Raw genomic sequence first — 16,333 nt, 5'->3', positions numbered from 1 at the left:
TTACTTACAAAGATGTTAATATAAGGAAGTTCAAATATTAGGACAAAATAGTTAGGGACACGTCAAGGAAGGGCTACCCAAAAAAAAATAAAAAAAATCATGATGAAACAGAAAGAGGACTGCTGGTGACTCATGAGCTGATTCTTTGTCCTTCTAGATTATTAGACGTCATCAGGCTTGGCACTTTTCAAGCTAAATGCCCAGTCAGAGTATTCACAGCGATTAGCAAGCTGTTCAGAGAACTCTGGAGCAAGCAGAGCCTGATTTCCTAAGTATTAAATCACATACCTCTCTCTCACCCAGATCCACGTGGTTCTGCCTCCCTCCTCCCCACACAGTCGCTTCAGTTTCTGCTGCTTTCCTGTCCAAGTCCCCCATACCACCACTGCAACACCCCTAACCTCCTCTCTCTCTCTCGTTCCTCCCTCTGCAACACCTGGTCCCTACACTCCCAGCCTGCTCCTGTTTTGCCTGCCCTCCGGACAAGCACCAGCGCGAGCTGTGGTTAGCCCAGAGGCAGGCAAGGGGCTGACTGCCAGCCAGCCAGCGCACAGCCCCCTGTCACTCACCAGCTGCTAGCAAACACCACGGTGGTGGCAGACCCCAACACTAGCTGAGGCACCCTACCGGACCTCTGATTTGGAAGCCAATTTTCACAAAGCTTGTGGAAACACATTTCTCTTCAAGATTTGTGCTCGTCATTTTGGCTTTGAGATTTTTGGCTGACATCAAGCAACAGGAGGTTCTAGAAGAAGAGGAGGACAAGAACATAGGCAGACAAAGACGAAACAGGTTGCTTAGGCCTCACTTCTTTAGGAAAGGAGGCTAAAATCATGTTTTGAAATTAGAACAGTTTCACTACTAATTCTAAGAACAAAAAAAAAATTTCACTGAAAGAAACTGATTGAAAACTAAGCTTAGAGTTGGGCGGGTTTTTTTGGAAGGGGGTAAGATCTGATTCTTTTTTTCTTAAGAAGCAGCAGGCTTGTACAGAACAGATACTACCTTCCTGTTACTCATACTCCACCGGTAAAACTGCCATAGCATGCGTTTGATAAATACAATGTTAGCAGAAACACTGTTACAGCTTCTAGAACACAAAACCTCTGTTTTCCAACAGGTGCAGACTGGGCTGGGATGGAGAGGGAATAAACAGCACTTTCTCATTGTCTAAACAAAGTTCATTTTCCTTTTCAACTCTAAAGAGGTAAAAGGCTCTGAAAAAAAATCTCGAGTCCAAACGTGCAAACATGTATATACACTGTTAGTCACATTTAATACTTCTGCTTTCAATTTCAGGCATACAAGTAAGTATTTGCCAGGCTCAGACCACGTAATTTTTATTTTAACAATAAAAGCAACAAAGTGTAAAAATGTTTCCAAATTTGCCAAGCTAAATCTAGTCCATTTTACAGGCTCACAAAAAAAAAAAAAAGTACATGGGTTTTCTCTTTCCCCCCTCCCTGAGAAAACTATATTGCTCTTCTAGATATTAGTTATCTTACAACAGAAATTTAAGTAAGTAATTAAGCATAAAAATCCATAAACTCTTTCTCCTTTATTTGGCAAATGTCTTAAATCTGCAAAACAATTAAAGCAAATGGGGCTTATCCACCATTATCATGCTGTGTATCTCACATGTCTCCTAACTGGGATCAGTGGATCATTAATACCAGAGCAGCAGGGTCTGAGTTTATTTGCACTGTGCTGTGAGAAAGGACACGAGGGCAGCTGGACAAGATCACTGCATTCATCTCTGCTAATGAGATCCACGTCCCCTTGTGTTGGTGCCTCTCCAGACTGTATCCAAGTTCAGGTAGACCACTGCAATGTATTTTACTACCAGTTTTGGTATAGCGCTTGTTCTGGACTTCAGTGAAAGATGTGGATTCAAATGTCTAAAATGAACCTAAGTACTGCAGGAGCCACTGCGTAAGAGATTTTGTATCCCACAAGCCTCTTAGAAATGTGTTACCCAGCACGCCACCAGAAACACAGTGTGCGGACAGAGATCTAGTACAACAACATTGCCACAAACAAGATCAGAGCCATTCACTCGAGGCAAAGAGGCTTTAAGCAAGTCGACAGAGAAGAATACTAGCGTTTCATTTTTCATGAATGCTGAAGTAAGGAAAAACAGTAGCTAAGTAAGTTCAGTGTTACAGCAAATATTAAAATATGTACAGATTACCACAACACACCATTATTCACATGAATGGGTAAGTGTCCTGTGGAGTGGAAAACACAGGTTAGATTAACAATTACAAGAAACAATGCAAATTACATCCAATAAGGAGTTACCAGATTATTCTATCTGCTTGAGTTCCGTTTAGCCCATGTTCCTTAGTTTCAGTAGGAAACATGTCCTTGCCCAATTTACAGTCAGTATCTTTGTCTTTTCAACTGAGTTTGTCCTTTCTTTCAAAGCCAGCTTTCTAGTTCCTTTGTCTACTGGCTCTGTGTAATGTCTGCTTGCAGTGTAAGTCAGTTTTTCAAACATGGTGCTACCATGTACTATTGACAAACACCAATAACTCTGGAAAAAATATCTGGTGCATTTTTCAGGAAGCAGGATGAGCGATATCTCAGAGGAAACCTCCAAAGTCTTGTTTTGTGTAGCTTTTGGGAGAACCATGGAAGAAGCATGTAAAAAGCTAGTAAGAATAACTATTTGGTGCTTTTGTGGAAGCATGGATACCAAATTAAAGGAAACTAGTTTACATATCAGCAAAAGTCTGCATAACATTATTTAAATGTTATGATTTTGGAACAGAATCTCAAATATTTACAGTTATTGTAGTCCAAAATATATTAGTATTCCTTGGAAACAAATCAGAGACAAGGCCAGGGTGGCCTGACCTCTGTACTATTTTTACTGGCCTTCTAGGTGGTATCATTGTCAAATATCCAAATAAAAGAGCAGGGTAACATTTGCAAGTATGCAATATTCTGTATCCTTGCTCCTCTCCTTTAACCTCCCAAATTACTATTTATAAACAATAATGGAAAGAACTTCTCTAACAACAAATAACTCTCATTTTCTCTTTTACTGGATAACCTGTGGTTTCTATTTAGAGAACAAAGGGAACAAGAACATCTCAGAAACAAGCAGAACTCCATAAAGGAATTATTTGTACCTGGCTCCAGCCCTTTCCCTCCTCCTCTTTTCTCAGTACATGGGATTAGAATGCAAGAAAACTTTTATAAAAGCTTCTGAAACAGGAACATTACTGTTTATTACAATTAGAGCACTAAAACAATCTTTCAACAAAAAGCTCTACTGACAGAGCATTTTCATGAGGCAGTGCTGCTGATCTGATTAAAAGATTTATCTAAGTTTAGGAAATTAATGGTATTAGCACATTAAAGGTTCTGTAAGACATTATTTCCACTCAGGTCTTCCATTTCTTGGCCATTCTCTCCAGTCACCATAGCACCTGTCTGTACTATGTTGACTTTATATCTAGAGCCAACCTGAGAAGCAGTTGTCCCACCAGGAAAAAAATCACACGCTCTTCCAAAACTAAAGAACCAGACAAGCCTCTAAATCCGCAACTTCAATGATTATATGTATTTTTTGCCATTAATCTCCAAACACACAGTGATTTTCTACTACTTCTTAAACACACCATGAGCTAACAGCAAAGGGCACGTCCATTACCCAAACCATGTAAACACACAAAGAACCACCACCTGAAACAATAAACTCCTTGCAAAATGCTCTGAAGTACAGCCAATTACCTTCAGACATGTCAGGAAGCACTGGGAAGCCACTGGTCCCAGACGTGAGTGTTCTAGCCAGAACAGAAGGAAGCTTCTTCATGATGCACAACCTATAGGCAGAGCAGAAAAATTCAGTGTCATTAAAAGTAATGCCACGAAAATAAATTTAGGATTTATTTTTAGAATGGAGCTGATTACTTCAGAAACCCCCATTCCTTATTTTTATCCTGACTTTTAGAACCAGATACAATCAGTACAACAGTTCCAAGCCAGATGAAATTCCAACTGATACCTGCCCTTATTTGAAAACAAGACGAATGCTTTTCTGCTGGTAATTGTTCTCTTCTCTGACTATTCTGATGCCCTGGGAACAACAGCTTCTACCCTGCAGACACACTAACACAGACAGGGTCCACATGCATCTAGGAAATCATCCATGACCATAACCACACACTTTTCCTGCACTTGGCTGGTATGCATAGCAATGGAAAGTGGAATATCCCAAGAAGGATATCACAAGGCATCCAACACGATCCCATTCAGCTAAGCCTGGTCTTCTCCATGGCTTAGTACTGCTGCAACCCAGAACAAGCCTGAAGTGCAGGATATAATCCTCTTAGCTGTTCAGCAAGAAGGGACAACCATGAAACCCTTCAGAGAATGTAATCTACCCAGCAGTTCAGGAAAGCGTTTGACCAGGTACTGGCCAGTGCAGCTCCTCCAGGCAAGTGAAACTGCGGGAACACAAGAATACACTGAGGGTCAGCAGGAGCAAAACCTCTCGTGCTACTTCACACTGTTATCCTGACAAGGAACATGGGTTGCCGGTAATTTTCTTCAGCTGAGTCTGGGGTTTCACCTCAAACAAGAGGCAAGTCACCAGGCACCAGCAGAAAAGTTGGACCACGTACACACATACCTATACGTGTCTCCCTCATATACATATCCACACATATATATCATGTACACACGAGCTTCCTCTGTGGGCAAGGATGCTAGGAGTGCTTAAGAGAGTAAAAAGGAACACACACACACACACACACAAAACCCCTCAGAAGCCAGTGGAATCTCGTACACCCCGGAGATGACATAGGTGGCAACGGTGGAAACTCTCTACGACTGATGCAGCTTCTGGCCCGGGGTCTCAGGGCGCGGCCAGCGGCGCCTCCGGCCCGGCGCAGCCCGCAGCCCGCAGCGCTCGGCCGCCTCCAGGCCCGGCGGTGCCGCGGGCGAGCCCCCTCACGGCAGCGGGCGGGGCGGCCGCGGGGCGAGGGTGAGGGCACGACACCCCCCGGGCAGGGCGGCGGCCCAGGGCCCTGCTCCCCTCCCCGGCACCGCCGGGAACCGCTACCCACCTCCCCCTCAGGGAGCGGCGTCTCCCCCGGCCGCCCCCCTCCGCGGCCCCGCCGCCGCGGGCAGGGGCTAAGCGGCACGGCGGCAGCCTTACCGGGTGGCCAGCATGGTGCCCGCCGCGCCGGGGCCGGGGCCGGAGCAGTCGGCGGGGCCGCCTCTCGCCCGCGCCTGCGGGGCCACGCCTGCCCCAGGCACGCGGTCCTCCAGCACCATAGACTCGCGGCTCGCCCGCACAGAGAGCGGCCCTGCGCCGCTCCCGCCGCCGCGCTCTGTGCGCTGCCCACGCAGGGCCGCTCGGAGCCGGCTGCCCGCGCCCGCTGCCGCCCCCGGGGCCGCTCCGGGGCCGCCGGGCGCTGCCGCTCGGCCCCGGCCTCCGGCCAGCGACCGCGCCTTGCGCACAGCGGCGGCCGCCGGCCTCTCCGTCTCCTCGCACCCGCTCGCAGGGGCGGAGGTTGGGGCCGCCGGCGACCGTTAGGCGTCGGGTGGGCCCTGCCCGCCGGGCTGTGCGTGGGACTTGCTTTGAATAAACACCGTGATTTGTTTTTGTTTAATCTATTGATTTTTAATACTCCTTTTCTTTCCGCTGTGTCTTGAAAAGGGCAGGCTCGCGGGCGCGCAGCCGGGCGTGCCGTGGCACCGGCCCCGGGCCCCTCCGCGGCCGGGCCGGGCCGCACTGCACTGCACTGCACCGCACCGGCAGGGCGGGCGCTCGGCGGCCGGCGGGGCCGGGTCCGCCGCGGCACGGCCGTGTGCCGCCGGGGCGTGGGGGGACGCGGCCTCCTCCCCTGGCCAGTCACTTGGTGGCACTGTTAGGGAAGATAATGGAGAGCCTTGGGCTTGTCCTAGGGAGAAGAGGTTTAAGGAAGCACTGCCCTGTTGAGCAAGCTGTGCGGTTTCCGCAGGCGAATAATCAAAAAAATTAACTCGCATCAGAATTACTTCTGTCACTGGGAACTGAAGAACCTCAGAGCGGAGAGGCCGCTGCCAACAAAATGGTGCTCCTAGGAGGTACGAATTAGCAATGAAGTCGTTAAACATACCTTGCTAAAGATGCCACTGAGGCTGTATGAGGCTATGAGAAAACAGATGCTCTAAGCAGACAGTCGAAGTACATTAACTGGATTATTCATTATTTGCAAAAGTCACACCTCGTCAGTTTTTTTCTCTATCACATCCTTTTTGATAAATTGCTTCCAAGCAAACTAAGGTGACGTGAATTGAAAAACAGGATTCGTGTCTTTTTTTATGAAACTTGTGATAGGGTGCAGATTTCTGTTTCGAAAGACTGAGAGACTGAAGTTGTGTGCCTTGCACACTGAGCAAAAACTGCCTGGAACCGACCCTTACTACCAGCACAGTATTTCTGTCAGGGATGTGGTGCGAGCACTTCCCTCCTGTTTGATGACCACATAACCAGGCACAGGCACAAGCAAAGAGCCTGGTGGGTGAGCCTTGTTTGTGGAGAAGGCAGCAAGCAGGTAGAGTGGCATGCACGGCACGGTAGGGGAGAAGCTCCTCTCACCTGGCCTGCACCCCCAAACATCTTACAAGGCCAGTCCCCAGGTACAGCCTTTGTATATGCTGGCCTAGGCAGTCACACCTAGCTACCTGACAATGCATAAACCTGCTCTGTGTGTCTTACCGAGGAAGAAATCGAGAGTGCTATTGCAAACCTCATTCAGCTGGTTGTAGGAAAAAATGTGGAAACCTGGTATGGGCGTGTACTGCAGGTTCAAAAACCAAGAAGCCATGAAAAGAATCATCTCTGGACAGGACAGAAAACTGTGCCAAAAGACAAAACCGTGAATGTGACATGTAAGAAAAACATCTGCTCATCATACAAACCCCTGTTAGTTTTAAAGAAGAATTTAGATTCCCTAGGATTCTTTTTAGAGCCTGAGGTACTGCACCCAAGAACACTGATTTAAGTATATGGCAGGATCAGAGCTGAAGGGACTTCTGCTGCATCCAAAACATGAAGTTATAAAACTGAGGTCTGGCTTGGTTTCTTCACAACATTTATTTCTATAACCTTTTGCATGCATGATATAGATGATGTGCGGATGCAGGCAGATAATTAGTTATGTCTAAATTCCAGCTTCATCAAATGTAAACCCATTGCATTATTCCAAATGACAGATGAGATGTATTAGCTTACAGGAATAGGGTTCTAATGACCTAAAATATGTCTACAAAGATAATAATGGAAAATGATGGTCCTTTTATTGCCAGCATATGGAAATTCATGCACTTTTGTTATATGAAACTGTTAATTTTGCATTTGCCCCGAATTCTGAGCAGTGCTACTGTGGTATTTATTTACTATTCTGTACTATTCTGATAGAAATATTTTTTTTTCCTATGTACAGCCTGGTGTTGATAAACAGTAATTGTAAGTTACTTGAAAAAGTACCGGGAAGCAACTATGAACTCATAAATAACAGTGCAAGCTCTAAGTATTAGGAAGAAATTAGTCAGTAAAATGCTAAGAGAATCCTGAATGTTGTCCGAAGACTAATCTGGATAAATTACAGGTCAATATTGAATATTAATTGCATTTTCTGTATTTTGCTGCAGAGATTTGGCAGGAGATATAATTTGGAGATACAATTTGGATTGAAATACTTGAGAACATTCGATAGTATAAGAAAAATTCTATTAGCTCACTGCATTTTAATGTGGAATAAGCAGTTCTTCTCCTTCCCTATTTTATTTCTTATGAACAGAATCTTCGAAGCATGAGAGAGGCATTCATACAGGAATTCAAGGAAATCAAAGGAAATCCTAGCAAAGGAGGAAATAAAAAATTAAAATACGAGAAGTAAAGAGAATTTGATTAGTTGACGGTAAAGAAAGAAAACTGACGCCCACTTGGAGCCTTTCTGTCCAGCCTCCAAGAAAAGAGGCTGTTCAGACATTTAGGTGCAAATGAAAATACACTATCAGTACAAGTCCAGCTGAGGTCCCATAACTCTCTGAATAAATTGTCCAGTTCCATTGCTGTGAAAGGATCTTGGGGAACTAGCATGGCTATTTCCTGTAGCTTGAAACTAGACAAGACCTCCATCTCTGGAGAAGAAGTGGGGAAAACCTGCTTCTTACCTAGCACTCTGTGTGCTTTTATTAACACCAGTTCCTCTTGCACGCTAAAAAAGAAAGTGGTGTCTGCTATTTTACATGGCATTTTCTGTTTCTTCACTTACAAGTAAGATTTAGGGAGGCGATAAAATGAGGAGGACAATGCGCATGATCTTTTTAGATAATTCTAATCATTCCACCTGGCAAACACCAAAGTACCAACCCTTCTTGTGGAAGGATTCAGGTGGATTCACCGTCAGCAGGTTCTATGTGGAAGAAGCTGCTGTCTGGCAACAGAAAAGCAAGCTAATCCAGACTTCTGTGCATATTTCATTATAACAAGTAATTTCAACATTGGTTTACCTTAAACACGTTCACTAACCACTTTCCAGCATACATTATTGCATCATTTAAGAAAAACTTGATCCTTTTCAGGAGACTTACCACTTACTCATTCCCTTGGAGAGAAATGCAAATAAACAGGCTGACCACTCAGGGATAAAATCCAAGCCCTATCCAAGTCATTAGAGATTTCACCACTGACCTCAGCTACGTCAAGATGACACAAAACTTGCTCAGAGACAAACAGACTTGAAACAAAAGGAAGTACAAGGCCCATCAGTCTGATGCATTCACTAAACTGAGTTCTTTTAGAACCTCTTTCTAAAATATTCTTACCATTCTTATTAATCTTATTCTGAAAAAATGCCTCTAGTAATATATAACTAAATAATATATAAATATATAAAAAATAAATATATAACTAAATAATGTAATAAATATATAACTAAATAATTAGATATTTTTCATTTTCTTGTTGTTGTTCTTTTATTTTTTATTGTCTTCTTTTCCTATTGTTTCATGAAACCGTTTCTGATACTTCAGGATACTTCCTTCTACCTTCTGAACTTTAAAGCTAACTCCAATGAACTGTATTCACTGGGGTAACACAGTATCAGCATATTTCTGAGCAAGTTAAAGCTGGACATCAAAGAAGTCAAAAGTGGAAAAAGCTTTTTTTTTCCCCTGAAACTTCAAAAATCATATGACTTTTCTGACCTGAGAATGAAAGGAACTAGGCACTTCCTGATCTTATACAACAGTAAGTTCCCTGACAGCATGACTTCCTCATTGTGAAATGTAAACCAAGAAGAGTTGACACAACACAAACGCTGTTAAATCTTTCACAGAGACAGTATTCCCCACTTCTAATCCCAGTCAGGTAATTTCTAGGGATTGAAAAAATGTGTATTCATTAAATGTTTGTACTTGGGCTGAGTCTATTCTTTGCTAGTTTATTCAGAGTCAGTCTCCCTACCAAAACCCCTGTCCTGAAGGATTTCCAGATCCATAACTCATGAAACAAAACTTTTCTATTATAGCCATTGGCTGTTGCTTTATGGTTTGGAAATGCTTCAGTTCTTTGGGCATCTCCATTTTTGCTCCAATAGAGGGTAAACTGGGCCAGTTAGAGTGTTTGCATAAGTCCTAAACCACTCTTCCAGGACTGTAGGCACTTTCCACTCTGCCAAAGGATTTTCTTGGCTAGCACCTACCACCAGAATCCACGCTTCTTAATACAGTTCTCCTGTAGTATCATGTTCCATGGCAGCCCCTCTGTTTAAAAGAGGGAGAACCTTGTACATTGTTGGATACACTGAAAAATAGGGTGCGAGTGTTGTGAGACTGTTTGGGAATCCAGGTTTTCAGGACTGTTACTCTGAGGCAGTAGCACAACTTAATGTCTTCCCATATCCCAAGTCAGTCTTAAACCAAGTCAGATTAAGCTACATGTACAATAAAGAGCTCCTTTACAGTAATTAAGAATGGGCATGATAGTTGCAAGATTTATAGAAGAGGGTGAAAAGAAAACCACGTTTACGCCAAAGAATCATACTCCTCCTTTGGGTGGCCTAGCTGGTAGGTCTATGGACATGCACGGTCATCTAGATCAGGATCCAGCTCTCGCTCTGCAGCACAGATCTGTGTCCATAGGTAACGTTCAGAGGAAGAAGTGGGCTGGGGTTAATGCCTCCATCCTTTCATACTCCAAAGCTATTTTGGTAAGCATCCAGATTGAATTCTCCATCACACCCACCTCTCTCCTCAAGGACATCCATACCTCCACTGAAAAGAAGTCTTAGCCTCCCTCATGGCAGACTACTGGCAGATCCCTCGTTTCGAAAACACTCCTGTCCATCGTGCTTCTCCCAGCACCTCCCCTTCCCCTCCAGTCAGGCCGGTAAACCGTGCCGGCGGCGGTGCGTGTGTCAGGCTGGGAAAGCCCCAAGCCCGGAGGCCGCCGTCGGTGTTTCCCGCCCTCCCCCGCCAGGCCGCGCCTGCCCCGGGGCGGACTTCGGTACCAGGCACCCTCCGCGCCCCGCGGGGTTTGATACGGACCATTACTTAGTGTTTCAGCCAAGTACAGCGGCTTCTCTTTGTTTTTTCCTCAACACAGCCGTGAAAAATACCGTGCCGACAGCCGCCGCGCCCCGGGGCCCAGGCGGCGCCACGGCGCCCGAGACGGTGCCGCGGCGCCCCGGCAGGAGCAGCCCCGAGTCGGGCGCAGCCGCGCTCGCCGAGGCAGCGACGGGCTCGCTTTTCGGGGTACCCTGGCAGCCGGTGCCGGGAGAAGCCCCAGCCCCGGGGGGCGGCAGGGCGGGCTCGCCAGGCAGCGCCAAGGGTCCCCTTCAGCCCCGGGCCCGCCGCCCTCCCCCCGCGCCGCTGAGGGAGAAGGGTGGGGGGTGTCTAACCCGGGCGCCCTGCAGCGCCGCCCGGCTCTGCCAGGGGGCGCTACCGCGCGGGCGGGGGAGTGGGGGTGGGGAGTCACGAGACATCCCGCACCAGCTGTTGCTGGCAGGCTGAGGCGAGATTCCGGGGAGGGGCGCTATCATTGGCTGAGGGCGAGCACCACGGGCGCTCCCATTGGCCTGCGTGAGGGGAGAGGCGGAGCGTGAGTGTCTATAAATAGGGAAGCCGGCCACCGCGCCGGGCACAGGTCGAGCCGGAGACGCGGCGCCAGCCGGACGGGGGTCGCCTATCTGCTCAACGCCGCCGGGACATGCTCGCAGCCTGACTGACCGCAGGTGGCCGCCGCGCCCGGGACACGAATGAAGAAGCAGTTGCTCCTCCTGTTCACACATCGGGGACTCGTCAGCCGAGGGGGCCGCAGGGGGAAGCGCCGTCGAAAATGGCCTCGTTCAGCATCCGCGCCGCGCGTCCTGAGGACTGCCCCGACCTGCTGCGACTGATCAAGGTGGGGGGGGCAGGCGACGCGGGGCCGGTAGCTGCGTGTCCCCCAGCCCGGGCGGCGGCGGGGCCGGAGACCCGCTCAGGCGTCGGTCTCGGCCGTGGTGGGCGGCCCGGCAGCCTGCGGGGGGGAGGGGGCCACTCTCGCCCTTGTGTCTGAACGAAAACAAGCTCTTGCGCAAGGCCGGGGGCGGGGAGCGGCCAATGGGGAAGCGGCTGCGGGGGCCGGTGGGGAGAGTCCGCTGACACGTCCCTCTCTTCCAGGAACTAGCCAAGTACGAGGACATGGAGGATCAAGTGGTGCTAACCGAGAAAGGTATCCAAGCGGCATCTGCTCGCCGGGTTGGTGGCCTGGTGACGGTGGCTGTAGCTCAGGTGCCGATTTATTCTGCTTTTCTAGAGCTGCTTGAGGATGGCTTTGGCGAGCACCCGTTCTACCACTGTCTGGTTGCAGAAGTGCCAAAAGAGCAGTGGTCGTCTGAAGGTGAGGATTCCCAATACTTACCTCTAGATGCTAAATACACAACAGGCATCTTATACGTAATGTTATCGATTGTACGTAAGGTTCTGCCAGTCAGTTGGGGTAGGAGGAATAGGTTAACTGTTAAATGCAGTAACGTATCGTGATACTCTGCTGAAGTAGTTGCTAATCCTGGAGGCGTGGGAAGATCAGGTGTAACGTAATTTACTTGACTCCAGTTAATTAAATGGCTTTTCTTGTTTGACCCTGACTTACCTTGATGTAATCCTGTTGAATCACGTTTTTTTCTTTAATTTGTCCCCAATCTTCAGGTTACAGTCTCTAGCTTCGCCATGTACATGGCCCTTCTGTGTACATGGATGGGCGGGGAGGTAACTAAAAGATCCGTTACACAATAAAGTAGATGATCATAATATGAGGTAAGGTCTACAGGGACAAGTGCTGTTGCCAAACCTTTACCAAAGACAGTAGATCAGAAATCTGTTTGCACGCTTCTCTTACAGTATGTGCAGAGTGTTACAGTACATGTAGATAAAATACTCAAGGCTTAGGTTTGAGTGGGCTGCTGTTGGAAGAGTTGGTTTCTCTTTAGTGTTGGGCCACAGAATTAAAATTGAAGCTGCAGCTTTACTTACTGTGACTTTATGGTGGTGAAGGTAAAGAAAAGTGATTCTCTCTGTGGAAGCGTAAATTGAGGTGCTGGAAATGCTGCTGTAAAGGTGACCTGTGAGCATGCCTTCTCGCACAGTGTAGTTAGAGGAATATACATTGAAAGGTCAGTGTTCTTTATAGAGTTTGGTAGACTGTTTTGGTTGCTGAGGTAGAAGAGGCAATCATCAAGATTGATCTGCTGTGAAAAGTGTTTTCTTGTCTTCCAGAACAGAAATACTGATACATCAGTAGGGTATGCATTTCTCTGTAGGAAAAAAAGCCTTGTGTTCCTTTTGAGGATTTCAGGGTATGGCAAGGGCAATCTTCATTCTGTTAGGTAGATACAAGTTTGTCAGAGCTTGTGTTTTCAGTTGTGTGCTTACTTGTGAACTTCATTCCTAATTCTAAGCCAGTAGCAAATGTCTGCATGTCACAATCTGTATTTTTAAACATGCATATAAGACTTAAGCCTTTTTAAATTCAGACTAGTTAAAGTTAACCCTTTGTTTCAGAACACTGCATTGTGGGCTTTGCCATGTATTACTTCACTTACGATCCATGGATTGGAAAACTGCTGTATCTTGAAGATTTTTATGTGATGGCTGAGTATAGAGGTATGTATTACAGAATTAGATGAGTTGCTTCCTGTAGGACTTCAAAATTAAAACTTACGTTTCTTGCTGTGGTTTGTTTTTTTAGGACTTGGCATTGGGTCAGAAATTCTGAAGAACTTGAGTCAGGTATGTCTAAGTGATAAGCCTAAACAAGCAGAACTGAGAACACGATGTTCTTGCTCTTCTGCTAGCTGCGTGAGAGCTTCTCCTTCAGCACTACTCAGAATTAAAGGAGTTGACAGGACACTAGATGGCTTAAAAACTAGACTTGTCTAGAGTCTGTTAAGCAGTGACATGTGCTGAAGTGACCGACAATGAACTTGATGACTTCTGGTGATACATAGTTGCTGAATAGTTTCACCAGTTCTTAGTAGGCTTCCCTGGTGCTGTTGGTTCAAATGTGTTGTTGCACACTTGCAGGTTGCTGTGAAGTGCCGCTGCAGCAGTATGCACTTCCTTGTTGCTGAGTGGAATGAACCATCTATCAGGTTCTATAAGAGAAGGGGTGCATCTGATCTGTCCACTGAGGAGGGGTGGAGGCTCTTCAAAATTGACAAAGAATATCTCTTGAAGATGGCCACAGAAGAGTGAGAGATTATTCCAGCAAATTCTTTCTGTGAATATATGTGCTCTCTGAATAAACTTCTCCTTGCTTTCTGTGTGCAGTTTGTAGTAGAATAAAGTAGTGTGGATGCTAATAATGAAAATCTATGCAGGTGTGGTCCTAGAGTAATTGCTACTGTGATCTGGAGTTGAGGCATCTGTGAAGTTGAGTATGTGTTTGTATGCATTCTTTACCAGTGTGGGCTTGTAATCTTTGTATATGGAAACTTCATTCTTGTAAGTGTCATTCAAATGTGTACAATGTACACACTGGTAGGGTTTGTTTAATTATTGCCTTTTATAAAAATAAATAGTGTTTTCACTTCATGGCAGTATTTTTGACTTTTAATTCTCACAGTTTTCAGTTGGATGACATGCAAATTAATAAAAGACTCATTCACCCAAATGTTTTCTTGAGTGAAGCACAACTTGTCCAGTCCCAGTCCTTGTATGCCTGCAGGACCCACTGGTGAGGTTCTGGGCACCTGTGCCAAATCTTGAATGTTTGGAGGGGTTAGAGATCAACCTCTGCTTCCTGTGTGGTGCAGAGTGTCGTGTCTCAGGAGCATTCTGTGCTAGTCGGCTACCTTTGAGTTACAGTTGGAGCTGCTGAATTTGGCTAAAGGTTTCTTGTGCTTTGGAAAGCAGCTCCACTTAGAAAGTGGGGAGCTCTAGGCACTGCTTCCTTGGGACTTCCAGTTAACTGCAGAACACCTCAGTGAAAAGGATGTAACCCTGAACGGGAAGATTCATCTAGCTGTAATTTCAAAGCCTAAATCACAAAAGTGGGTTTGACCAGCCAAGGGAAAGTTTTTTACTTGACCACAAAGCACTCCTTTATGTGATACTTAAAACATCAAACTTAAATGCTGGTAATCTGGATTTATGCATATGATTCAGATATGGTATAGAATTCTTGCATGTGCCTTAGTGCTGTGTAGTCAGTGGCAGTGCTGAGCTGCCTGGAGCTAAGGGCTGTGTTGAGCAGTGGAAAACATCCTGTGTGTTTAAGCCTTTGCGCAGCAGTAAGTGAAAACAATGGTGCTCATCAATTTTTGAATCTGGTTTGAAACAAATTACCAGCTTTGCAATACTGTGTCTGCCCTTCTCATAAGCTGATGGTGAAAGTTCTACACTGCACTCCTCTTGCTCCAGCAGCCCTGCAATAAAAGGCTGCTTTTGGCCAGATCAAAGTAAGGGAAGAGACTTAAACCTGCCTGGTAATGTGAACTGGTTTAAATAAAGGCTTTGAACAGATGTTTGTCACTGCATAAATCATGTGTCCTCTGGAAGATGTCTCCTCATCCCAGAGTAGTGGGCAGCAACTGCTTCAATCACGGGTAAGGCTAAACTGATTTTAAGAACAAGATACCCCTCTGCCTGATGCCAACAGCAGGCTCGGGGGGGCATTTAGTGTGAAACCATCCTTGTTTTCTGTTTTGCTTTTACCTAAGGCATAGGCAGTAGTGTGCCAGCTCTGCCCAGGTGTGAGATACGGCTGTCAGCTGTTGCCTCAGGAATTAGAAGGTCATGAAGGAAATACAGGAGCTCTTGGAACAGAGCAGAAGGTAGCGTATGCACAAACACAGGCAGGACTGAGCCCAGAACCTGTCACATAAATTACCCTGGCTTAGCAGATCAGGTTCTCATAAGGAACAGTCATTTCCACACACTCCCCATGTCTGCGCCGCACATCAGCTGCTGTGAGAGAGTTCATACCACATGCAGGACTCAGAGGCTCAAGTCCCTCTCCTGCCCGAGGGGAACAGAAATCTGTTTCTCACTTAATCACTCAGTTAATCGCTCAGCAGATTAAATGCTAGGCTACAAACCTTCCTACTTGCTCTTGCTGAGCCTGAACTCTTCCCCAGTTCAGTAGGCCAAAGGAGGTGGGAGTAAGCCCACCTAATGAACTGGCCTGGTAGCTAGCACTGGAGGCAGTATGGGAAGGAGGAGCTGGTCGTCAGCAGCTCTTGCTGAGTGTCAAGGTGTTGTATCTTCTCATTGGTGAAGCTGCAGTAACTTCACTCTGAGCATCTTACTCGTGCATCTCCATCCTAATGGAGTCTGTTTTGAAGCTATTTTAAGTTGGTGCTTTTGGCTTTGTATATCAGTCCAGAAGGTGATTACTAGTAGAGCAGTTTAAGAATGCTTTTATTTTCAAATTAACAGTTCATTAGATATCTAGGACAGACCTGCTTAAAGCACAGGCCCCGGAGTATCAAAGCTGCATGACTGAACGGAAAGAGCTAACTAGTTAGGCATTCTAATTAGGAAAGTAAGTAGCTTAGTCAAATTTTCAATCAATTTAAAAGTGTTTATTGTATCTTCTGCCAATGTGGTTTACCATTGCATTTTCTAAATGTAATCTGCTGAAACAGATTCTCAGGGAGTCACAGAAAACAAGTGAGGCGGTGCTATATGAGGTGACCTTTTCTAGCCAGCTGTGATAATTTTAAACATTCACATGTGAAAGTAAAGACAAGGACTAACCTTTCAGGTGTGACTTCTACTGAGATCCTACCAAGAGGCAGGGTTTTTAAAACCAGCAGAAATATTCCCACAGTTATGGTAACAGTCT

At 46.2% G+C, this 16,333-nt stretch overlaps 2 protein-coding genes across 8 annotated transcripts in view; one reads left to right on the top strand and one right to left on the bottom strand.

Moving 5' to 3' along the window:
* The window catches only part of ACOT9 (acyl-CoA thioesterase 9), a 28,586-nt gene extending 18,145 nt beyond the window's left edge, over window positions 1-10,441 (bottom strand). The window contains exons 1-3 of one of the 6 annotated variants that reach the window (XM_037377150.1): window positions 10,277-10,441; window positions 3,742-3,833; window positions 2,202-2,228 (exon numbers count right to left, since the gene is read on the bottom strand). In XM_037377150.1, the coding sequence (XP_037233047.1) occupies window positions 2,202-2,228; window positions 3,742-3,833; window positions 10,277-10,308 (151 nt within the window). In that variant the 5' untranslated portion in view covers window positions 10,309-10,441. Of the gene's footprint in view, window positions 1-2,201; window positions 2,229-3,741; window positions 3,834-5,078; window positions 5,098-5,170; window positions 5,310-10,276 lie in introns of those variants that run through there. The other 5 variants (XM_037377148.1, XM_037377151.1, XM_037377149.1 and 2 more) reach the window with 5 other exon arrangements.
* Window positions 10,442-11,124: 683 nt separating this feature from the next.
* SAT1 (spermidine/spermine N1-acetyltransferase 1) lies at window positions 11,125-14,079 on the top strand. Of its 2 annotated transcripts, XM_037377147.1 has the most exons (6): window positions 11,125-11,410; window positions 11,668-11,719; window positions 11,804-11,887; window positions 13,048-13,149; window positions 13,235-13,275; window positions 13,570-14,079. In XM_037377147.1, exons 1-6 carry the CDS (start codon window positions 11,345-11,347, stop codon window positions 13,738-13,740), a joined length of 516 nt encoding a protein of 171 aa, XP_037233044.1. In that variant the 5' UTR covers window positions 11,125-11,344; the 3' UTR covers window positions 13,741-14,079. The 2 variants fall into 2 exon arrangements, with proteins under 2 accessions (XP_037233044.1, XP_037233043.1); XM_037377146.1 differs by having other exon boundaries at window positions 11,668-11,887.
* The last annotated feature ends 2,254 nt before the right edge of the window (window positions 14,080-16,333 follow it).

This window comes from Falco rusticolus, chromosome 2 (genome assembly GCF_015220075.1).
Source record: "Falco rusticolus isolate bFalRus1 chromosome 2, bFalRus1.pri, whole genome shotgun sequence".
In the NCBI taxonomy this organism is placed as follows: domain Eukaryota; kingdom Metazoa; phylum Chordata; class Aves; order Falconiformes; family Falconidae; genus Falco; species Falco rusticolus.
Note: the sequence above shows the minus strand (reverse complement) of the source record. Positions and strands in the feature narration are given on the sequence as shown.